Source organism: Mus caroli, unplaced genomic scaffold (genome assembly GCF_978045245.1).
Source record: "Mus caroli unplaced genomic scaffold, Mus_caroli_1 scaffold_3, whole genome shotgun sequence".
Taxonomy (NCBI): domain Eukaryota; kingdom Metazoa; phylum Chordata; class Mammalia; order Rodentia; family Muridae; genus Mus; species Mus caroli.
Window position 1 is genome coordinate 64261944 of NW_028227258.1, and position 25304 is coordinate 64287247.

At 43.8% G+C, this 25304-nt stretch overlaps 2 protein-coding genes across 3 annotated transcripts in view; both read left to right on the forward strand.

Moving 5' to 3' along the window:
- Window positions 1–1692: 1692 nt before the first annotated feature.
- On the forward strand, window positions 1693–3063 carry Gja8 (gap junction protein alpha 8). The gene has a single exon (XM_021158348.2). The coding sequence runs from the start codon at window positions 1693–1695 to the stop codon at window positions 3013–3015; it is 1323 nt and encodes a 440-aa protein (XP_021014007.1). The 3' UTR covers window positions 3016–3063.
- A 13111-nt stretch (window positions 3064–16174) lies between these two features.
- The window catches only part of Gphra (golgi pH regulator A), a 34553-nt gene continuing 25423 nt past the window's right edge, over window positions 16175–25304 (forward strand). Inside the window, exons 1-3 of one of the 2 annotated variants that reach the window (XM_021158347.3) lie at window positions 16175–16328; window positions 22897–22956; window positions 24016–24119. In XM_021158347.3, the coding sequence (XP_021014006.1) occupies window positions 16287–16328; window positions 22897–22956; window positions 24016–24119 (206 nt within the window). In that variant the 5' untranslated portion in view covers window positions 16175–16286. Of the gene's footprint in view, window positions 16329–22896; window positions 22957–24015; window positions 24120–25304 lie in introns of those variants that run through there. The other variant, XM_029474972.2, reaches the window with a different exon arrangement.

Below are 25304 nucleotides of genomic sequence, written 5' to 3' on the forward strand. Positions count from 1 at the left end.
TGTGGTTCCTGGGATTTGAACTCATGACCTCAGGAAGAGCAGTCAGTGCTCTTAACCTCTGAGCCATCTCTCTAGCTGCCTCCTGCTTATTTCTGGATGGTGTCCAGAAGAAACCCATAGAAGAGCTCTCCAACATGAGCCATTGCCTTGCCCTAAGGGCAGGCATGAGAGAGTTCCAGAGCTCCAGAGATAAGTCAGCCCCGAGGGACAACTGACTTAAACTGATACGAGAGGGTTGCTTTTATCATAGTTCTGAATGAGTGGTCCACTTTGTATCCCCCAATTGACTCAGTCCTCTTCTCGTCAGCCCCTGCTATGTTAGAGGCATTATATAGTTTAATAGTATTTTTCCCTACAGAACAAATTCTTAGCCTTATTTAAACAGCCACCTGTAACAAACCCTGCAGCCTATTCATTCCGTGAAACACTGAACGTGTCCTAGCGGGCTTCCTGTAATGCAATCCCCTCCTAAAGCCCTCTCTCTGCTCTTGGGATTTAAAAGGGTAATAATAAAAATATACTGCCCTCAATTTGTAAAACTATTAAGAGGGGTTTCCAGCTCTCAACCTCAGGAAAAGAAAGCATAAATTAGAAGTCAGAGAAACGTGTAGCCCACATCACAGGCAGTATTTCTTAATGGTTTGAGAATCCAACCTATGGGATCGGGTACAGAACTGCTAGCTAGCATTTAGCTACTTGATCTTAGACCATCTGTTTAGCCTCAAAAGCCCCTGTTTTCTCACACATTGAAAGCAAGCTGGAAACAAACAAACACATCTGTGTGTGCAGGAATTGGCTATGCAGCTGTAACTACAATAGGCAGGTCCCTACCATCAGATAGCTAAGGTCTAACAGGACTAAGATAAACGAAATAATGCAACATCAGAGGGATGTCCATAATGGGTGTCCAATAGATGCTCATTCTCTTCCAATTCTTTTCAAGTATGTGATCATTACTTAGCCCGAAACAGCCCAGAGTAGGGCAGCTATCTACAATTTCATTCACATAGGAATGTTGCTGGAGGGCTGGTGAGATGGCTAAGAGTGCTGACTGCTCTTCCAAAGGTCCTGAGTTCAAATCCCAGCAACCACATGGTGGCTCACAACCATCTGTAATGAGATCTGACTCCTTCTTCTGGAGTGTCTGAAGACAGCTACAGTGTACTTACATATAAGAAAGAAAGAAAGAAAGAAAGAAAGAAAGAAAGAAAGAAAGAAAGAAAGAAAGAAAGAAAGAAAGATAGTTAGTTGCTGGAAGCCAGGTACCCATATACCATGGGTGTATATATGGGGTTGCCTGCAGCATTAGGATTCATGAATCTTCCATCAACGTATGGTCTTGATTTAAATTAATGTTACCGTAGCTTTCTATTTCAGGTCCACAGTGAATCTCAATAAATTCTAGTTTTACAGATACTGATTCACGGATCCTTTCAAACAACGTGTGAGGTGAATGAGGACAGGTGTCGTTAGTAGCCCTACTTTGTAGATTAGAATTAAACACATTTTTAAGATGCCTTTCATCTCTTAGCACTAGTCGGCACAGATGAGGCACTTGATAGAGGCTGTTGGATACTATGATTGTTCCATCAGTTCCAAAAGGAAAGTCACTCCCAGAGCTAGGAAAGAGATCATCTCAGAGTTGCACTGTGGCCAATTAGATTTTGCCTTCTGCTTCCTTGGTAGTGAGCAATGGGCGACTGGAGTTTCCTGGGAAACATCTTGGAAGAGGTGAATGAGCACTCCACTGTCATCGGCAGAGTCTGGCTCACAGTGCTCTTCATCTTCCGCATCCTCATCCTCGGGACAGCAGCGGAGTTTGTGTGGGGCGATGAGCAATCTGATTTTGTATGCAACACCCAGCAGCCAGGCTGTGAGAATGTCTGCTATGATGAGGCCTTTCCCATTTCACACATCCGCCTCTGGGTCCTGCAGATCATCTTCGTCTCCACTCCATCGCTGATGTACGTGGGGCACGCGGTACACCACGTTCGCATGGAGGAGAAGCGAAAGGACCGCGAAGCTGAGGAGCTCTGTCAGCAGTCACGTAGCAACGGGGGTGAGAGGGTACCAATCGCCCCAGACCAGGCCAGCATCCGGAAGAGCAGCAGCAGTAGCAAAGGCACCAAGAAGTTCCGGCTGGAGGGCACACTGCTAAGGACCTATGTCTGCCACATCATCTTCAAGACCCTCTTTGAGGTGGGCTTCATCGTGGGCCATTACTTCCTGTATGGTTTCCGCATCCTGCCCCTCTATCGCTGCAGCCGGTGGCCCTGCCCCAATGTGGTAGACTGCTTTGTATCCCGGCCTACTGAGAAGACCATCTTCATCCTCTTCATGTTATCAGTCGCTTTTGTGTCCCTCTTCCTCAACATCATGGAGATGAGCCACCTGGGCATGAAAGGAATCCGGTCTGCCTTCAAGAGGCCTGTAGAGCAACCACTGGGGGAGATTGCTGAGAAGTCCCTCCACTCCATTGCAGTTTCCTCCATCCAGAAAGCCAAGGGCTACCAGCTTCTAGAAGAAGAGAAGATCGTATCACACTATTTCCCTTTGACAGAGGTTGGAATGGTGGAGACCAGCCCTCTTTCGGCCAAGCCTTTTAGTCAGTTTGAGGAGAAGATCGGCACAGGACCCCTGGCAGATATGTCACGGAGTTACCAAGAAACCCTGCCTTCTTATGCTCAGGTGGGAGTCCAGGAAGTGGAGCGGGAAGAGCCGCCTGTAGAGGAGGCTGTGGAACCGGAAGTGGGAGAGAAGAAGCAAGAAGCAGAGAAGGTGGTCCCAGAAGGGCAGGAGACAGTTGCAGTGCCAGACAGGGAGAGAGTAGAGATCCCTGGAGTGGGGAAGGAGGATGAGAAAGAAGAGCTGCAAGCTGAAAAGGTAACCAAGCAAGGGCTGTCTGCAGAGAAGGCACCCTCACTCTGTCCGGAGCTGACAACCGATGACAATCGGCCCTTGAGCAGGCTGAGCAAAGCCAGTAGCAGGGCCAGGTCAGATGATCTCACCATATGACCTGGTGCAGAAGAAAGATATCCCACCTCCAGCCAATACAGACCAAGATAAACCCAGCTGGTGCCAATATACTTTGAGTCTTATGTGTCCCTTGGTCCACCCCCACCCCTGGTTTGATAGATGCTGTTCTACAACAATGCACGCTGTACAACTAGGGGACTGCCTCTCCTACCTGTATGCGCTGTCAAGGTAAACCCGCTGTCCTAGTGAAGTTCCTAATTTCATATGCCTGCCCTGGTCTTCTATCCCAACTGCTGTTAGGAAGGTGGGGATAGGGGCTTTGCTTTCCTCCTCCATTCTCCATGGAAACCCATCAGGTCAGAATCATGATTACCTCATAACCTTTTACTAGTCTTCTCTCATGCTCACTCACTCACTCAGTGAGATTCTGTACCCCAGCACGTCCACTAGCAGACGCCACCTACCCTACATGAGAGATCTCAAACTCAAAAGCCTACAGGACCCAGGCCAGTGATTTAAATAGCAAATGTTTCCATGCTGTAATATGACAGTGAGAGGTAGGGTCATGAAAAATGGAGAGCGGGGATAACAGCCTGCCCCTTCCAGGCAGTGGTTTCCTTGATGCCTGGGCATCTGGTTTTTTGTTTGTTTGTTTGTTTGTTTGTTTTTCTTGGTTGTTGTTTTACAAGAAACAAATTAAAAATATAATTGGAATTTTAACAAGTTAATTTTAAATACAATATGTGGACCAAATGCAATGTATCCAAATTTAACCTGTGTGGTAGTAAGTTGCAATATCAGTTTACATTAATGAGCCCAGATTTGCTAAGAAATTGGTCTCATTTTTTTTAATGGTCTTGGCCTATTTTTTTTTTGGTTTTCCAACCGTATCTTATCACTTTGAAATGTCTTAAGTCATCAGTCCAGAGATGCCCAGAGTTCTTGCTCACCTTTCTGTTGGGTCACTGTGCCCCCGAGTTTAAAGCAATCAAGCCTTTGTATCAGAAAGAATTCAGCCCAGAGCACAGTGAGAGAACAAGTGAGCTATCAGACCTCTCCCTGTGAAATGAAAAGGTTTTAGGCTTTCAAGCCAATTGCAGTTTTCTTCCCTGAAGCAACAAAAATCCTTTTTTAAAATTCTCTTCTTCCAACATCAGTCAACCTAAAATCTGCATCTCCTTTCACCAGGGCTGGGAGCTGGACAAGTTCCAAACTGGAAGATATCTGCCCACAGGCCTCTCCTGAGGGAGGCAGCTCTCAAGCATTGCTCAGACACGATGAGCACCAAAAAACTGCCAGCAGAAAAGTGACAGGGGAAAACATGTCTTACTCTATTACCTACAAACTGGACGCTCAGTCAGTACCCAGTCCAAGCTTTATCCCTAAAAGAGATGCAGAGCCTAGAGGGGCCTCTCATAGGCCTCATCCCCTAAAAGCCTTCTACAAACCTCACTGAGCCCATCAGGGAAAAAAATATCAAGTATATGTATATATTTCACACAGGGAACAATTTCACTCAATCAATTGATTTTCAGAACAGATGGTATATAGATAGATAAATGATAGTTGGATAGATAGATCAGTAGATAGAGCAATGTGAGAGAGAGAGATGTTAGATAATATGAATAAAATCAGGTGATGGTGACCTTGATATCTAACTATCTGATTTTTTAAAAAAGAAGGCAGAAATTCATGGCAAGAGGCTTCCTGATCAGCCCAGGATAGCCATGCATGCAGCCCAACACAAAACCATAAAAGTTCAGTCTTAGTTTGGGTTACTGTTGCCATGGTGAAGCACCATGATCAAAAAGCAAGCTGGGGAGGAAAGGGTTTATTTGGCTTATGTATCCACACTGTCATCTATCACTGAAGGAAACCAGGACAGCAACTTAAACAGATCAGGAACCAGGAGGCAGGAGCTGATGCAGAAGCCACAGAGGGGAACTGCTTATTGGCATGCTTGCTCCTCATGGCTTCGCTCAGCTTGCTTGCTTATAGACCCCAGGCCCACCAGCCTGTGGGTGGTACCACCTACAATGGGCTGGGCCCTTCTATATCAATCACTAATTAAGAAAATGTCCTACAGGTTCACCTACAGCCAGATCTTATGGAGGCATTTTCTCAATTGAGGATCCCTCCTCTCAAATGACTGCAGCTTATGTCAAGTTGACATAAAACTCTCCAGCACACTTACTTAAAATATTATGAGATTTCTTTTGTAACTTTTTTTGTGCTTAAAATGCATGAGTCTCTAGTGTAAACGTTGTAGAGGATGGGATCATGGTGTCAAGAGTCTGAACACACCTGAACCCTATGCCTCGTGGACCACGTACCAAGGATGGGTAGGGAGCAGAGAAACTAAGTTAACAGGGCAGAGACTTGAACAGGATACCAGGGTACCCAGCAAAACTGCCCTTTGATTGGCCTTACTGCCTGCCAGCATCACTCAAGGTGAGAAAGTCCTTTTCAACCTTCTGGCTACCATCTTCATTTTAACATATTTGCTCTGGATAAGCCTTCAGAAACTATTCCTCCCTCTGAAAGGTCTCATTGCCTGGTGCCACATTCTCAGCCATAACAGTTTCAAAGATAAACTCACTAAATGGTTTGGTTTTATTTTTTTATAATTATGCCTAGGAAATCTATCGTTAAAAGAAAAGGACTAACTATATATGTATCTAGAAAACCAAAGTAACAAACTTTCAGTGGAGGAATGTTTCAGGCAATGAACAGTGAGTAGAAGGAGACATCCACCTGCTCGGCACGGGACTTTCTGCTTACTGCTGGAATCTGACCCCACCAGTCAATAGCATCCAGGCACAGACCCTGCCGTGTACCATGAGAATGGTAACCAAATCCCAAGCCTGAGACCCCAGAGTGTTCTTGACCCCCACAGGCCGCCCTCTCACCCTATAGTTATGCTTCCCATTTTAAAAGAACCTTCTTTCTCAAGGCTGAGAGAGTTCAAGCTGGGCACCTCAACTAAGACCAAATTTTAAAAAGAACAAAATCCTGTTTTAAGGTGATGTTGCCAGTGGTGTTTGGAACCAGTTGCAGAGCTGTGAGGGAGGGGTGCTGGCCTCCTTGCCTTGGCTGGACACTAGCGAGTTACTACCTCGCATGAAGGAAGCAGTGTCTAGCTTCCCTGCCCACACCTGCTTGGAGCCTCACATATCCTGCCATTTCCTTTTGCCCTTCCCAACAGAAAGGCATATAGGTTGGAAGAAGCAGACACAGGCACCAACAACAGGGACTTTCTTCCTACTTCTGCCAGTTAGTGGCTATGTCATCACTGCCTCTTACCCTCTCTATACCTCCATTTCCTGTCTACAAACAGGTAATGGCACTACTGCCTTGCTACCTCCAGGGTTATGGAAACCCATGAGTTGGCTGCCACACTTGGAGCCTGCTTTGTGGCGCCACTTCCTGAGAGCTTCCTCCAACAGCAGTAAGACAGGATGGAGAACAGGTGGGTGGCTGCCATCTTTCTCAGAAAAGACTCAGCAAAATCTTGATTCCATATAATGCCCGGGGATAGGTAGGCAGTTACTTAAGTGATTGTTACACGGCATCTCTTCTTCAGCTGCTGCTGGGCTCCTGTCAGGTCCCTTCAGAGGTACCTGTGTGTCTGTGCTCTTTGTAGCTTATCCCTGCCCTCTGTTTGGGGGACAAATAATCATGACTGACCCAGGAGTATGATGCTCTGGATTCCATTAGGTCCAGCTTTACTTCCAACTCTGTCCCTCATTAGATAAACCCCCTAGAGCACATAGTCCTACCAATTAAAGATGCCTTGGCTATCAAGAGAACAGGAGTGTGGCTTCTCCCAGAGGAAAAGAAGGAGCCATTGGCTTGATAGCAGTAGTAACTCCACAATCAGGAGAGGTCTGTACCAGGAAGCCTAGAATCAAGGTTCAGTCAAGTTGTTTGGGTGCTCCCTAGCATTGGGGCTTTGTAAAAAGACCTATCTGGTGGTCATGACTTTAGCCCTTGCTGGTCAGATGATGCATCCAACACAGCATTGAACAAATGTTCCTGAAGATCAGGACGGCTTAGAGACTCACAAGACCCACTGACATTTGTAAGGTGTGGCAGCTGTCTCTTTCTTCCCAACTCTGGAGATGCCACGTTATCATTTCTCAGCCCTCTATGACAGTTTTCTCTAGGTTGATAGGGTATATGACCCCCCCCCCTTTACAAGGTCTAATTTGTCTTCTCAAAAACTTACTAATGTGAAAAGAAAAAGAGAAGAAAGAAGGCGTTGTCCAAACTGTAGGGATCACATTGTAAAGTACTCCTTAAGGACCAATGCTTGTCCCTCCTGAACAAAGCACAGCTTGTTAACCAGAGAGACAGATGAACTGTGGGACAGCAAGTGAAATGAGGGATGGTCCAGAAGGCCTAAGAATCGTACCACACACAAGAACAGCTTTCATCCCATGAGAATCTGTTGCAAGTGATGCTAAGGGGTTCATCTTACCAGAACTCATGTACAGACAAGGAAGGATATGTCAACCTCTGAGACTGACTTGAGCACACAGGAACTGCTCAGCTGAAGTCCCCAGGGAAGGCCGTGGGCAAGACTGGTGCAGACCACCATTCTTCAGTTCCTGAGGGGGCGAAGGGCACACAAAGGGTGAGAATGAGCCAGGAACCCAACAGAAGCTCTTATGCCACTCCATCCTCCTCCTGTCTTCTTCCTCTGACTCCAGACAAGCCCTTTATGTCTATCATTCACAAACAATTGCCCAGCCAAAGCCAGTACAGCCTAGGTAAAAAGTGTGGGGAGACAGGTTGAATGGAAAACTCCTCTAAGCATAAATATGTTCTGTAAGATGTAGTGTGTACCTAGAAATTATGAGAGATGAGTCAGGGAGGTTCCCCTAACTTGAAATTATTGTAGTATAACTAAATATGTCTTTGGAGGAAGGGAGGAGATAAAGGAAACATAATTCTAGATTCAGCTATTAAATAAGAAGATAACACAGTCCCCACTTCTTTTGGCACTGCTGCTCCCAGAGACAGGAGAAGATGACATTCAACTCTGGCAGTGGCCACACAGGTGGTGGGGGCAGAGTGGGGGCAGGAGGAGGGGGACAGACTAGAGTCTCTACTTTTACTGCCTTCTGGAAGTTTCGAGGGCAGAACACAAATTCTAGAAGAATTCAGAAATTTGCCTGAAGATAAAAGGAACTAGCTCCTTTGCCATCTGTGTGTGCTCCCTGCCATCTGAGAAACGTAAGAAGGAGCTAAGAGATGCACTCAAGGTTAGCCGCACTTGGAGGAGCTAAGAGATGCACTCAAAGTTAGCCGCACTGGGAAACCCTCATGAGCGGCCACACTGGGAGGATGGGTGGGATTTTTCAATCTGTATTTTCCAACCCTCCCCACTCCTGTGTCAGAACTAATAACTACGTTAGATTGTTAACAAAACAAATAAAACTAACTTGACTTTTAACCTTTGTTTTTTCTCTTGACCTATCAATTGAGTAAAAAGACTGCCTCAGTTTCTAATTATTATTCTTTTGGAGTTGGGGGTCCCGGGAAAGGTAGGGAGAGTTGTATGCTAATTAATGTTTAACAACTCTCTCTGAAATAAAGAAGCCCTCCTAGCTTATGGGTTTTTCTTACTTGATTTGTATACAATCATCCACCACCATTACCCACTTTGAGTCCAGTATGATGTCACTGGCAGAGTTATGAGATGTCCAGTAGCACATTATTGAGTTTCCCTACCATAAAATATACATGCAATGTACAGTAGATATATGTAACCTTGGGACTATGGTTTGAATGTCCCCAACAGTCCATGATATGGGAGGCTTGGTCCCCAAGGGGATGATATTAGCAGCTGGTGGAACCTTTAAGAGGTGGGGACTAGTAGAAGGTCCTCAGCTCACTGGTAGCATAAGGTCATTCTCACATGACTCCTTCACTGTTCTAATGTGACCTCCTGATAGTTCTTCCACGAGAGTGGTTACATAAGGATTGACTGTGGCCCCTCCTAGATATCTCTATTCCCTGGCTTGAGAAATAACTGCTCACAGCAACACCTGTTTTTACTGTCTGCCATCTACCACAGAGCCCTCACCAGAGTTGAGATGACACAAGTGCTTTGCCATCAGACCTCCCAAACTGCAAGCTAAACTTTTCTTTTCTTACCATTCATTTATTTATTCATTCATTCATTCATTCATGCATTCACTTTACATCCCAATCTCAACCAACCCCACTTACTCAAGCCCCTCCCCCATCCTCCGTCCCCTTCACCTCTGAGAAGGGGGAGGTCCCCCCTCCACCCCTTTCCTCCCCAGTTACCAGCCCACCCTGGCACCACAAGTCACTGCAGAATCAGGCACCTCCTCTCCCACTGAGGCCAAACAAGGCAGCCCAATTAGAGGAACAGGATCCACAGGCAGGCAACAGAGTCAGGGTAAGCCCCTGCTCCAGTTGTTTGGGGACCTGAATGAAGGCCAAGCTACATATAGCTAACATACAGCACAACTTTTCTTTCCTCATAGCCTGTGTCCAGTATTTTGTTACAGTGATAAAAAGCTGATTCGTGTGCTAAAAAAAAAAATAGCAAAATAGGAAATGATAAGCTTTAAGTATATGTGACCCTCTGGTCCATTTTTAGGTTTATACAATCTGGTTGTTAATAGTGAATGAACTGAGGAACTGGCTTACAAAGTTCTTTAAATCTCAGCAAATGACCTGCTCGACAGATCAAGGATACTTCTAGGAAAAACAAGGGAGAATATGATTCAGGCAGAGCAGACTCTCCCGGTCAGCGGAGATTTGCTCACTATGCTTCCTCTCCTACTCTAGCAGACCTGGGGGGAAACAGAAGGCACATCTGGCTAGCCCATGGAAAGAAGCAAAAGAATCGCATCTGTTCTCATGTCTGCCCTTGAGGATTTAAACAAGAGATAAATCAGCTTGTTAAGTATGAAAACAGACTTACACTCAGGTTAAGTTAGTCATAAGCTTCTGCCTAGGCTTTATCATGTCTTCTCTCCACTCAAAACTCTTTAGTAATTCTTCATTCCGTACCATCATTGACAAAGCCCTTTATGGACTGTGCCTACTCACTTAAACAATGCCTCCTTTTACCTGCTGTTATCCCCTTCTTTTATAACAGCTCAATTTGTCCATAGTTGGATGTAGACTTGGTGCATACATTCTTTTTTTTTCTCCTATGGGTGTTTTGCCTGCATGTATGTCTGTGCACCATGTCTGAGGAGGGCAGAAGAGGTCATCAGATCCCCTGGGATTGAGAGCCTCCAGGTGAGCACTGAGAATCTAATCCAGGTTCTCTAGAAGAGGAGCCAGTGCTGTTGAGTGCAGAGTGTGCCTATATATGCACAGAGAGAGAGAGAGAGACAGAGACAGAGAGAATATACACCCATACTAAATAAATACATGTCAATTTTAAAAAATTGTTTTAATTTACTGGGGCAGACATTTTATCATACATATCTGCATATTCAGTACTTGGAACATAGTTACTTTTATGAATAAATGAATGAATTATGAGAAAACTGGCAAAGCTCTCCACAGCAACAGAGCAGGTTGGCACTAAGGATATATCTGCAAGAGAGGTTCCCAAAAGGTCCCAGGTTTTCAGGCTTGAAAGCAAGCAGGTTTCCTTTGTCACAAATAAATATAAATTCCTGAGTGTTATCACAGAAACCTTGGTGCCACATATTGAAGATGAAAGCCATCATGTTAAAGATTATGTCACCAATGTAACTTTGGAAGCCATCGTAGGAAGATATCATCTTTGTATGACTGGAGATGAGAGGGCTCTCCATGTCTACAAACCTCATCTGAACTTCTGGACTTTGCCTGAAACAAAAGCTAAACCTTTCTTGTATAAATCCACAACTCAAGATTTATGTTACAGTAGCTATCACGATTTGTTTACATGTTGAGGCCGGCCAGCGGCTCGCATGTCCGGGTTTGAGCCTGGAAGGCATCTTGGAATCTGGAAGAAAAGAGGGAATCTAGGTGGCACAAGAAAGGATGGAGCTAAGTCAAGATTCTGATCAACGCTCAATTTTAATATCCGGGAACACGGGCTTATAAAGAAGGGGTGGCCCATTCCCACCAAATCATCCTTGGAGTCCACATGTAGGCTCTGGAACAGCTAGGCGGCAGATAGCAGCAGCGGGAGTGGCAGAACAATAGGGTGGCAGGCTCCGCCCCGGTGATCTCCTAGAGATAACAGTCAAGCCTGCTCAGCCTGATTTCAGGCTGTGGGGGGAGACTGATACATTGAAGCTAAGTATGTCTGTAACACAATTTTTAAAAACATAGTATTTGTTTTAGAGTAGTAAAGGAACAAAATTCAAGGCTATGTAATAGATTCCCAGATAATCCCACACAAATATGCACTAAAAATATTACTTGTGATAACATATATTAGATATATATTACTGCATAATAATCACTCTAAAATATAGTGGCTTCCAAAAAGTCCTGTGGGTCAGCTCTGGAGCAGCCTGGAGATGTCTAATGAGGTTACAATCCAGTATTGATGAGATCTGGGGCTCTCAAAGACTTGATGGCTACAGTGGATTCCACCACCACCCTCACTCAAGTGACCACCTGAGAAGTAAGTTGACGCTGGCAAATTGGTTCCCCTCCACTTTGGCCTCTCCATGAGGATACTTGAGTGTCCTAACGACCTGGTGACTGATTACCCTGCAGCAAGTAACCCAAGAGATCAAGGAGGGATCTTCAACATCTTTTGTGAGCTAACCTTGGAAGTCATATACCTTCTCCTCTGCCATATTCTACTGGTCATTTCCCTCTGACTGCTCCAAATGCCAGGGGAGCGGAATAAACTAGAAATAACAGGATTAATTACCAGGAAAGGAGGAAATATCTGCATGACTTCTTCATGATAATATTAATTTTTTTTTTTTTTTTTTGGTTTTTCGAGACAGGGTTTCTCTGTGTAGCCCTGGCTGTCCTGGAACTCACTCTGTAGACCAGGTTGGCCTCGAACTCAGAAATCCGCCTGCCTCTGCCTCCCAAGTGCTGGGATTAAAGGCGTGCACCACCATGCCTGGCTGATAATATTAAATTTTAAGAACTAATGGGATGCCTCTAGGACACTGAGAATGAAAATAAAACTCAAGAACTCCAAACAGGTAAAATTTCACTCAGGAGTCAATACAATTAGAAGGCATCCTCTAGCTAGTGAGGTGGCTCAGTGGGTAAAGGCATTTGCCACTAAGTTTGATAACCTGAGTTCAAACCCCAGACCCATGTGGGGGAAAGAGACAACTGATTCCTGAAAGTTGTCCTCTGACTGCCACAGGCACACACATGGCACTGACACACACATATGTACATACAAAACAAATAAGCAAATGAATTTAAGGAATAAATACATAAATAAAAGGCATCCTCTACTGTACAAAACAATGAAATAACTGCAAAGCCATCTCCAAAAGAAAAACACGATTTCATTATTTACTCAGGCTAAAAGATAAAGGAAATATGAAAACATTCACAGAGGCAACATGTGCAATATGATATGAACATAGACTTAGGAACTGTGACTGGAGGAATTAATGGGAAGGGCAAACATGAGAAAGCAGAAGGGCCCCGTCTCCTTCTCACAAGAGCTCGATTCTGTTAGCACAGAGAAAACATGGGGTTAGCCGTGCTACTTTAAAGCAAATACTGTGCCTTCTAAAGATCTAAAGGGAAATGAAAATCAAGACCCAGAGTCTGAATACCAAATAAAAGACGCAAAATAATAGGCCAGGACCATAAGAACAAAGGCTAATCTTCACTGACGTAAAGATAATATGAATCATTTACACTTTTAAAAACATGGGATCAAATTAGGAAGCCTTCAGAAATATGAACAGAAAAGCAGTAGCTCTAAGAAAATTTATCACACTCCCTCAGACAAAACCACAGAAAACATGAATATTACTTACAGATTTAAATTAATGAAAATGTGGTGAAATGTTAAGTCAACGTTTTAATTCTTGGACTTTCAGACCAAGCCACAAAATCTGAGGACTCTGATCCTCCACAGCTACATCTTTTCAAGAGCCCAAACACTTCAAATTTACTTTTCTTTTTTCTTTCTTTCATTTTCTTTTCCTTTCCTTTCTTTTCTTTTCTTTTCTTTTCTTTTCTTTTCTTTTCTTTTCTTTTCTTTAAATGGTCCTCAAATAGCCTGGGAACTCAGTTTACCAAGCACTCCAGGTTACTGAAGACCAAGAGAGAATTTAATTGAAAGGAGATTCAGCAGAAGAAACTGCTGCTCTTCCCAAGTCCCCTCAAAAGCGACGTTAGATTTTCCGGGAATCAACTGTCAGGATAAATGGCTGGCTTCTCCCCCACAGTTCACCAGCATCAACCCAACTGTCAGGGAAGCCAGCTGGAGGAGCTTAGTGTGTGTCCAGGATTTTGGAACACATACATTAAAAGTCCCTTGCTTAGAGGAAGTTGAAAGTTTGGATAAATATTACTTGTGGCTCATCTTCTTTACTGTACAGAGATGGAGAGATACTTCAGCTGGTAAAGGTCCTGCCTTGCTGAGGCACACCTGTAATCCCAGCGCTGAGATGTGAGACAGGAAGATCCCCCCAGGCTCACTAGCCTGCCAGTCTAATCTAATTGGTAAGCTCCAGGCCAATGAGAAACATTCTCTTAAAAAAAAAAAAAAGATGGAGTTTCTGAGGATGATATTTAAGGCTATTTATATACACATACACACATACAAGTGCGCATGCATGTGCATATATGCACAGACATGCATTAACAATAAAAAAGAAATTCTTTTATCATGTAAGTGTATGATATACTGTCTGGTAGAAAAACCATAAAAAAAAATCAACTATGTACATCTAGGAACTAAGCAGATGACTCGGCAATAAACTACTTGCCATGAGAGCATGCAAAACAGGGTTCAGGTCCCCTGAATTCTGGTAAGAATGCCAAGCAGGGCAGCACATAACTGTAATCCCAATGCTAAAGAAATGGAGACAGAAGGATCTCTGGGACTTGCTGGGCAGCGAGTCTATCCAAATCAGCAAACTCCAGGTTCACTGGAAGATGCTGTCAAAGCATAAGACAAAGAACATTGGAGGAAGGTGCAGGAAGGCACTTAGTGTTCACCTGTGGTCTCTACATGAACATATGTGCACACATACATATGTGGATACATATCAGGATACCCAAAGCCAAGTATCTCAGACTTCAAAATACACCAGTATTGCACTCCTGTCTGACTGTCTAGCCAAAGTCGTGATGTTAAATCCCAAGCCACGATAAGGTAGGTACTTATCTAAAATGAGTGAATTCCAAGCCGACATCCACCTTCCTAGAAAGGTGGTTAGTCTTAGAGCAGGACATACTTTCTGTTCCACTCAGGCACAGAGGATAGGTGACCAGAGGTTCAGAACAATCCCTAGTGTTGCTTTCACTTATCAATCCCAACTTACATATTCAATTTTAAATTTCATCTCTGTGTGTGCTTACTTAAGTTAACAAATCCTATAGATCAAATTAGTTAGGCATGATAATTATACAAGTACAATTTCCCAGTATCCTCCACTATCCCACAGCTTTGAATGACAGTTGAGTGCCACATTGTAGGCAGCTATCTGCTTCCCTGAGAGATGGGACCAGGAACACAGAGTTCTGTGGTTTAAGAGACTCTCATGGTAAGGCAGCCTCCATAGCTCCCTGGCACTCTGGTACAGGGATTTGGTATCTGATAGGTAGTTTGTGCTGTGTGCTATCTGGTTTTATGTCAATTTGACACAAGCTAAAGTTATCTAAGAAGAAGGAAACTCAATTGAGAAAAATGCCTCCATAAGATTGGGCTGGAAGCAAAATTGTAGAGCATTTTCTTAACTAGTGATTGGTGATAGAAGGCCCAGTCTATCGTGGGTGTTGCCATGTCTGAGTTATACACATATGAAGCAGGCTGAGCAAGCCACAAGTAAGCCAGTAAGCAACACACAGACACACACAGACACACAGACACACAGACACACAGACACACACACACATCGCCTCTGCATCAGCTCCTGCCTCAGGATCCCTGCCCTGTTTGAGTTCCTGTCATGACTTCCCTCAAAAAGGAACTACAGTGTGAAAGTGTAAGCTGAAATAAACCCTTTTCTCCCCAACTTGTTTTCGGTCATGGTGTCTCAACACAGCAATTGTAGCCCTAACTAGGACAGGCTGCTTGGTAAGACAGGCTTCAGATCAAAGGAACAGGGGTCTTTCTTTATGTGTGGCAACCTGGGGGAATGTTCTTGTTTATTTATATTATAATCTGAGCACTCACTTTCTAGATACCAGCATCCCCTGCAACACACACACACACACACATACACTTGTACCCTTACAAGCCTTGACTGTAACTAGTCTTTACAATAAGACTAGCTAGGGTTTTAGTGGGAAAAGTCTAAGTCCCATTGTAGTATATTAAGCCTTCATAAATGGAGTATCTAAAGGAAAGAATTATAATTCACTTTGTAGTTGAGCCACAGCCACTCACTCAGACCGTGTTGGGAAGGGGGAAACTATTTTCTAACATAGCCCACCTTCAGACTCCTACGTAATTATTATTTTGAATTAAAATCTGTCTTCATGTAATTTCTAGTCCTTTGGCCTAAAACTCCACACCCTAAAGCACCAACTATAATGGCGGTCTCATTAGAGTCCAATGAGTGCACACTCTTATAAGCGGTGTGCTTTTGACGTTATCATATCAGAAATTTACTTAGCTATGTTTGAGAAGACTCTTACGTTCCTGTCAACCATCCTTTCGCTTATAGATGTCACACTGCTTTTTAAACCAAGTAAAATCTGTAACATTTGCAACACACTGCTTGACTTAAAGCCTCACTCGCTATGTTAACTTATTTTTACTTTCTGCCGTGCTGGGGATGTCACTGAGGACCTCGCGCAACTCTCAGCCCAGTGTTTCTAGCTATGAAAAATATAAAAATAATATTCATTATATTTAATGGCAGTGCCACTTAAAGCAAATGTCACTTCTCCTCACCTCCTTGTGCCTACTAAGAAGAAAGACATCTTCTTTGGTCTACCCAGCGGCTTCCAGCCCTGCCCACCCTCACCTTCCATGCAAACGGAGAATGCGGCCGCTGATTGGCTGGCTGGGGCGCATCTTGATGACGTAAGCACGCGCCAGGCCAGCCCGGGTGGCTGGGGCGAAGGCCGCCTACCACAGCAGGTGGACAGGTCTTAAGCCGCGGCTTCTCTGAGGGATAGACAGCTGGGCATGGGCCTCCCGAGGCTTCGCCATGAGCTTCCTGATCGACTCCAGCATCATGATCACCTCCCAGGTGAGCCTTGGGAGAACCTGGATTTGCTCAGCCCGCCCCCTTGCCCGGGTGGCGAAGGCTGACGTGTGGTGCTGTCACTCACCTAGCGTGCGTCCCCAGACTCTGGGGAGGGCCTGGCTGGCCCCAGCGCTGAGCCGGTGCCATGCGGGGGTCAGTACTCACGGCGCCCCGAGGCTTCCGGGCAGCTCCGCGGACCACGGAGCCTGGAGAAGCTTGGCTCCCTGCGGGAGGCCCACGGCAGCGTGCCTACCAGGGCTGAGGACCGGGATGGGTATGGGCTTTGCAGGATCCGGGTGCTGACACGTTTGCCTCCGCGAGGTCCAAGTCTGAGCTTTCCTTTGTGCAGTGACACCTCATCTTTCGTTCTCTGGTTGCTGTTCACTCTTTGCGAGTCGCAGTCGACCCTTGTTTTCTTCTCACTTGGCCACCTCCATCTACCGTTAAACAAAACCGAGGGAGTATACACCACCGGCAAGTTCTGCTAGCATCGTCTAGTGAGCCTCTTGCTTTTCCTATCAGTCGTGTCTCTCCAGGGTTTCCTTCCACCCCACCCCAAGTGTTTATGATAGCCCTGATATCATGTATGTATTTATGAGCATAGCCATGTACCCACTTTCAAATGCAAGCACTCACTAAGTAATGGTTGCGTAGGAGCAACGGCAGACGCTTCCTTGCTTACATTATCACTCTCACCCCGCATCTTTCCAGTAAAAGATTTTTCTCTTCATCGCATCCAAATGGCAAGGGAAAGAAACAGTTCCCCTGAGGGACGTAAGTGAGGTACATCCTTGAATTTAGGGTTTGTGCAGCTGCATCCCAATGCTTCCCCCAATAGAGCATTGCCCTCACCTCTTGAAAACGTCCGTAACAACACTTAAGAAAATGTAAAACAAGAAAAAGCCAACCCATTCACCACTCTAATACAGTAACCATTTTTCCCTTTTCAAAATTCATACCTTTCAAGTTGTTGCTAGCATAGTTTTCAAATCTGTAAATACACAAAACTCTGGACACCCTGCCTTCTGCTTAAAATCTCTCTGCACCTCCCCTGTTGTCCTTGATAATGACACAGAGTGACTTTCAGCCTTAGTACCAATTCAAGAAAAAAAAACATTTAAGTTTTAAGAGGTTTTTTTCCCCACAGATAAATATAAGTGTCCATTCCCAGCTTGTTAAAGAGTACAAAAATAAGAGTATAATTCCATGCACTTTCACCTGTGAGATTAACATGAACATAATTCAAAAGTTAACCGAAGAATACAGCTTTCTAAACTTTTATGCCTTAAATTTATAATCTTTAACTTTTACAAATATATCCACATGAAATATTAAATTTAACCAACCAAAGTGCTGAAATCTAAAACCCAAACAATCCTTTGCGTCAAATGCTCCCTGTCTCTCTATGTTTTGGGGCTACTTTACCATCATTGAGGTGTTAATTAAATGAAAATGTCACCACAGGGAGAGGCGTAACTTGTCCCCTATCAATAACCAAAGGGGCCTTTCATTCCAGCCACTTTCTTTCTCATGTATGTTTTATTTTTCTTCCCCATGAAATCCAAGATAGTATCTTTCTTTCTCTTGTATTCCCTAGCATCTGACCCAGTTGGTGGCAGAGTGGAGGCCAAGTAAGGCGCTAGGGAAATGTGGTTAACAGGAAAGCAATGCATACACCATTTTTCCTGTTCCATATGAACTGGAAGGTTTATGTGGTATGAAATCAGAGACTTCATACCAAAGCCTCTCACCTCGGGCCAGTGAGATGACTGAGCGGATGAAGGCACTTGCTGCCCAAGCCTGACAAGCTGAGTTAGATCTTGGTGCTCAGATGGAAGGAGAGAACTAACTCCCAAAAGTTTTCCCCTGCCTTCTACTTGCAAGCACATGTGCACACACACAAATAATAAAAGAAATTAAACTTTATAAAACTTATTACCTCTGACATTTTTGTTCATGCCACAGAATAAAGCACAAAGTCCTTAACATGTCATACACAGCCGCTTACCATAGGACCCTGACTTTTGGCTATTTAGCCTTGTGTCTCACTCACCATGTTCTCATTTTGTTTTTTATACTGTATAGAATTCCTAAACTTCTTTTAGTTTCTTAACCTGGCTGTGCCATCGTGCCTCCAGATTTCTACAGTGTCTTTTTATGGAATTCTCCCCCTCATACCTGCCCCTCTCCCTCTTGGCCAACTGATTGCTGTTCAGCCTTCAGATTTCAGCTTGGATATCCAAATACTTTTGGACCAGGTTAGACCAGTGTTTCTCTTCATGTCACCATAATGCCCTTCACTCATGTCCCTTATGGGCTGCCATACTGTCTTGTAGTTAGTTACTCGTTATCTCTTTCATAGGTTATCTGCCCTTTGAGAGCAGCAGTCACCAATCTACCTCCAGCACTTGGCACACAGTAATCACTAAGAAGTATTGGCTAATGGATAGAAGCATGAGTAAATCCCAAGAGAGGTGTCTTTCCCAGTTAATTCTTGCTAACTGTTCTGCCAACCATTGTCTTTCTTTTTTAATCTACCCTTCCAACCTTGAAGTCATTTCATAAAAGCAACTGTCATCCACCTGTGCTGAGCATCAGTTCAGCTGTTAACGTTTTATCAGTTCCAGAGTCCACTCATAAGTCCCCGCAGTACACTGAGCACAAGGTCAAGGGTCTGCTCTGCACAGTTGTAAAACTGTTCATTAAAAAAAAAAAGTCATGCAGGTTCCAGTGTATTTGAAAAGATTTTGAAGTTGCTTTTTCCCTTTATAGTGTTGTAAGAGTTCATATTTATCCTGATATAATAAATACTCCAATTTCTTCCTTCCTTTCTTTTCTTTTTTAAGAGAAAGTCTCAGTATGTTGCCCAAAGCTGACCTCAGACTTCTGGGCTCAGGACCCTCCTTCTTTGCCTCCTGAGCAGCCCCACTGCTGGCTCGGATAACCACACCAACTGCACTTGCTTGTTCATCTGCACAGGATTTAAAAGCCCTTTCAGGCTTTGTCAGTGGAGCATGTGAGAACTCATTAAAGCTATATATCTGCCCCCGTGTCCCCATTCTAAATCTAAATCATCATCCAAACTTCTTATTTCTTGTCTGAGATCCCATTCTTTTTATCTTGGTTGTTTTTTTGTTTTGTTTTGGGTTTTGGTTTTCATTAAGTTATGCATCTGACCATGCATACCTCTCCCATTCCTAAGTGCCCAACTTGACACCTTTCCTCATGGCTGCCAGTCATGAGTACCTGATAACACATTAAAGCTGTTCTCTCTCTCTCTCTCCCTCCCTCCCTCCCTCCCTCTCCCTCTCTCCTCCCATTCTCTATCTCATCATACAAACACAATTCCTGTTTGTTTCTCTTGCCTAAGGTCCCATTTCTGTTGGATCTTGTCGTCCTTGACATCTGCTGGTTTTACCTTCTAAAACAGTTACCTGTGGCCTCCTCTTCTGTACCAGTTAACTCAGGGTTTTGTCATCCTCACGTGAGTTCCTCCAAAGACACCTATAGCCCCACAAGCCACTGTAGTTGTTATATGAAACAAATCTCACTGCGTCATTTACGGCCTCAGTGACCCTCATTTTTCCAGAGTAGTTAAAGCTCCTTGGGTGGTGTGCTGGGCTCTGGGTAACTGGTTACTGCTTCTCCTCCCTGTTCTTGTTTTCAAACTCTCCTTAATAAACATTGTCTTCTGGACCGCCCAGCTATACAATTGCCAGTGTGTGCCAACACCTTACCCACCTGCCTTTCTTCGTGTTCTTTGCTGTCTCGAGAGCCCCGTCCTCCTGTCCCCACCACCTTTGCCTTTTTCTCATCTGACTTTTACTCATCTCTTTAAGAGAATGGTTAAAAACTTTGGAACCTCTGTAGAAAAATGCATCGTAGGTACCATCTCCAGAAAGCCTAGCAGCCCTATAGAGATAGACTTGATCTCCATCATGTCTTACAGTATCAGGCTCATGTCCCTCCATTGCTCATCGATATTACATTATTTATGTAGTGTCTTCACCACTGTACTGTAAGCTCTTTGGGGGTGATGACTGTCTTACTCATCTTTGAATTTTCTAGTGGCTAGTATCACACATGGAGATACTACAGACATTTTTACGGGAGTATTTACAAAGAGTGACCAACCAAACATGGTCTTTATCTTGACAGCTTGCATTTCATTAGGCATTTCAGAACTCTGTGATCAGTGCCTTGGGGAAGGAAAAGAGAATGGGATTATACAAAAAGAACGCCTTATCTTTAGTGGAGGGGAGGTTGGGGGGGGAGGGAAGGGGGTTAGAGAAAGGCTTCCAGAGGGAGCAATGCATGCATTAAGATCTGTGGAGCTATTAGAGGAGAGAGAAGTTCTGTCAAGGGCCACAGACAATTCAGTGTGAAAGAACATGTGCCTGCAGAAGCAGGGAGGTTGTGTCTTAAGTAAATGTTTGGTTGGCAGGAAGGGCACAAGTGGGTAGTTAGTGCTGACCTGTTACAGTCACTAGGGAGGGCACAAAAAGATTTTATTTATAAATGCCCCAGACAATACAGGAAGGAGAAAGAGGGAGGGGGAGGTATATCCTTTTGAAAAAGCCATGTCGTCAGCTGGAATGGGCTTGTCTCTGACACCAGCTTTTGTAGAAGCTGTCAAATGTAATAGCCTTTGATCTTGTCTTTGCAGCAAAATGGCAACCGCTTTCTATAGACTAGGCTGAAAAATGGAGAAGCTAAGAAAGCTGACCTGAAAAACACTAGTGCATCCATCAGGGCCAGGCGCCCATCACTGTGGTCTGTATTCTGACCAGGAGTGGTTTTCTGTGATGCTCTCCATCTTCTTTTAAAAGGAGCTTCTTTTCTAGTGGAAGAGAGCTGTGCTGATCTGTGGGGATAATACGTTTTTAGAGTGCAGTTAGGAATTAATTTTACTGGTCTAGTAAAGTGCTGGTAGCAGGTTTCCTCTAAGATCATGATTTACTAGCCCCAGGTGGTTGGCTGGGCTTATCATACCAGCCTTGACTTCCCTCCTCTTGAGTAGGAGGCTCCAGTCCAATCAGACAGCTGTTGCTTACCGTCAAGATATGAGTACCACTTTTGTACTTTAGGGATATCTTGCCATGTTGGTCATTGTTGCAGTTCATGGGCATCTCAGCTGGGTAGGACTATTGATTGCTTTTCTCCCTTGGCAGTTTACGTAGTACTTATGGTACTATAAAAGTTACCTCAGAGATGAAGTTTTCAGATCAGATCCAGCTCAGATCTTCCAAGTCCTGTCTCCAAAGTACATGGTTCTTCAGTAATGTAAATTTACCTCCAGCCTCTGAGGGAGGTTATCAAGGGCAACAATAATAGCCTGAATTATTTTGAGAGTCTTCTGGGCTCTCCTGACCAGCAGCTCAAAAAGAGGTTTCTCATGCCTGCTGCTAGGTTTGTTAGATAGTCTATGGCTCTTGTGGGGAACATTGTTAGCCCAAGTGGCATAACGACATTTTACATAAATGGATGGGTAGATGGATGCATGGATGGATGGGTGGATGCATGAGTGGGTAGAAGGATACACTTATATGTTCTATGTAATATTAGGTAATTATCAGATAGTGTTTCCTTAGGGCTTTGTCAAACATCCCTAGTGCTGTTTATCCCTCTTCCCTCCCTCTCCTGTGTTGACCTCTTCCCAGCTAAAGCCCATTTTTGACAGTCTTCCCCTTCACTTTGAATGGAGAAAAATGTGAAGCAGTCCCACTAAAAATCAGGAGTGAGATAGGACTGCCCACCATCCCCACTCTTTTCGATATAATTCAAGAAGTATTAGTTGGAGCAATAAGACAAGAGAAGAAAATTGAAGGGATTCAATTAGGAAAAGAAGTCGTCAAACTATTTCTATCTGCAGAGAACATACTATACTTAAGAAAGTCCACCAGAGAACTCTAGAAATGATTAATATTTCAGCACAGCGGCAAGATATAAAACCAACTTGTACAAATCAATAACTTCTCTATATATGAACAGCAGATACCCTGAGAGAGGGCACAGACAGCCTTGCTCTCACAGTAGCTTTAAAGAAGATACGGTACCCAGGAATATCTAACCAAGGAAGTGAAAGCCCTCTGCAACAACAGCCTTAAGTCTCTGAAGAAAGACATTGACAAAGACACCAGAAAATAGAAAGGCAGATCGGTAGAATTAACACTGTGAAGATGGCAATTCTGCCAGAAGCTATTAAGAGATTCGTGCCATCCCAATCACGAAGCTATTGTGAGATTCGTCCCCATCTCACTCTTCACAGAAATACTAAAACACTGTTTTAAAATTTATTAGGAACCACAAACGACTATAAACTGGCTTCATAACATTATGGGAAAATATATATATTTCCATTTTTTGTCTGCCTTAAAACTCATTCTATGTAATGCATAATTTAAAAATTCTAAGAGCGTGTAAGCGTCTTTTTCCAATGATAAAAGTGGATCTCATTTTTAATCTCTAAAAATAGCTGTCTAGTTAGCAGATATTTTATGGTAAAAGAGTTTCTATAAGGCATTTGTCAAAAGAAGGTGTGTCCTGACATTTTATCTTTCTTCTACCCTAGATACTGTTTTTTGGATTCGGATGGCTTTTCTTCATGCGCCAGTTGTTTAAGGACTATGAGGTGAGAAGAAACCATTTAGAATGGAATAAGAGAAATGGTTCTGTTTAAAAAAAAAAGTGTGTTCGCTTTCTCACATAGAAAACCTGCACCAGTCAAGGGTGTGCAGTCATGAAACTGCACATGGTGTTCAGAGTTCACTAGTAGGCTGATTTCTCTGTCTGTTACTAACTACTAGCATGGATTTTTGAGACAAGATCTTGCTGTGTAACTCAGGCTGGCCTGGAACTTGCTATATAGCTCAGGCTGGCCACTAACTCATAGCAGTCCTCCTGCTACAACCTCCCAAGTGATGGCGTTATAGGCACGTACCACCAGGCCATACTAGTTTAGGTGACTTAAAAGCAATCACATGGCTAAGAGCAAGGAAGGCCATTCCTTAGTCGTGTTGGGACTATTCACCAATTGCAGGATGAAATTTAATTTCTAATGCTTCAGAAGTGTCCATTTCAATCTACAATTGCCAGCCTTCAAGTTTAAGTTAATACCCAAATCCGAAAGCTAGTCTGGTTCTTATTTAAAGTCTTGGATTTAGAAAAGAACCATATCTTATACTGGACATTTTCTAATATAATTTTCACTGTTTAGTTACCATGCACTTTGGGGCATTTCTAAGACGTTCTATAGTAAACCTCCTTAGGAGTTTGGAGAGCTGTCTGGAAGAGCCCACAATTATAGATAGAGATTCTGTTCTGCTCAATACTGTTAGGCATCTCAGGAAAGTTCCAGAGCTGATGCGAGCTCTGCAGTGTTGAAGAACTCCTTTTAACATTAAGCATGCATACAGATCTGTTGTCTTTTAATCACTGACATTGGGAATCTAGTGCTACACATGGCCCTGTCATTTCATCCTCTTGTGCTTTAAATTCCCCAACCACAAGAAGATTCTGGAAAGAGGCAGCCATGATTCGAAAGTGCTGCTCACTTCCATCATTTAACCCAAGTTCCTCTTCAAAGACTGGGGAGGTCAACACAGGTTTTCTGACTTTTCAAAAGAAGATTATCAATCAGTTAAGGATTTCTAGCAAGGCTGTGACCAACTTGTGCATGTGGCTTTAACAGGTGCGTCAGTATGTGGTGCAGGTGATCTTCTCCGTGACCTTTGCGTTTTCATGCACCATGTTTGAGCTTATCATCTTTGAGATCTTGGGAGTTCTGAACAGCAGGTAAGTGCAAGTCCTGCATCCTTCCCGGAAGTGTGTGTGCTGCTTCTCATCGACACTAGAGGGGTCAGGCACTGGCAGAGCCTCTCAGGAGACAGCTATAGCAGGCTCCTGTCAGCAAGCGCTTGTTGGTATCCACAACAGTGTCTGGGTTTGGTGATTGTATATGGGATGGATCTCCAGGTGGGGCAGTCTCTGGATGGTCATTCCTTCAGTCTCTGCTCCACACTTTGTCTCTGTAACTCCTTCCATGGGTGTTTTGTTTCCCCCTCTAAGATGGCTCAAAGTATCCACACTATGGTCTTCCTTTTTCTTGAGTTTCATGTGGTTTGTGAATTGTATCTTGGGTACTCCAAGCTTCTGGGCTAATATCCACTTATCAGTGAGTGCATATCATGTGTGTTCTTTTGTGACTGGGTTTCAAAATAGTTTTCAAAAGAGAAACTTGGTTCTGAATATGAGTAGTCCTTAGACTTGCCTCTGAGTAAAGTATATAGCATTCTATTCAGATGCAGGGTATTGTTTGGATGCCTTTTTCCCCAAGCGAACATCACTTTACATCACTTTATCTTCAGCTCAAAAGTTCAGCTAAAACATGTGATCAGCTTTTCTTACATGTGTAAGTGTTCTACCTGCATGCTTGTAAGTGTCCTGGTACCAAGTTAGCCAGAAGAGGGCATCGGATCCTATGACACTAGAGTCACAGACATTTGTGAGCTGCCAGGTGGGTGCTGGAAATAGAACGGGGTCCTCTGTAAGAGCAATAAGTGCTCGTAGCCACTAAGCATCTCTCTAGCCTGTGACTGACCTTTAATTGTCAGAACAAGTATACTTGGGTCAGACCTACTGCCTCCTAGCGTGTTCCGGAAGCCAGCTAAAGACTGTGTACAGATCCTTTGCCTTCTAGATGTTCTGACATCAGAGAGCAAAAGCTACCAACGCAAACAAACATCTCTACTTAGTGATTTTGCACCCCCCCCCCAGAGGCTCATTGTTACTTATGGGTTCTTTGTCCATCTGTAATATGGGGGAACAGTGAGGACAGTCCTCTGTAACCCATACAGGTTTTTGGGGGAAGGATATTATCATCCATTAATCATTAAGTGAATCCTATAACTCTTTGGGGGGAAATTCATTGGGGTAATAAAATTTTGTAATTATGACCAATTTGACCTTTTTTTTTTTTTA

Coding starts and splice junctions, on each gene's coding strand:
- Gja8 (XM_021158348.2), top strand. CDS start 1,693: ATGGGCGACTGGAGTTTCCTGGGAAACATCTTGGAAGAGGTGAATGAG.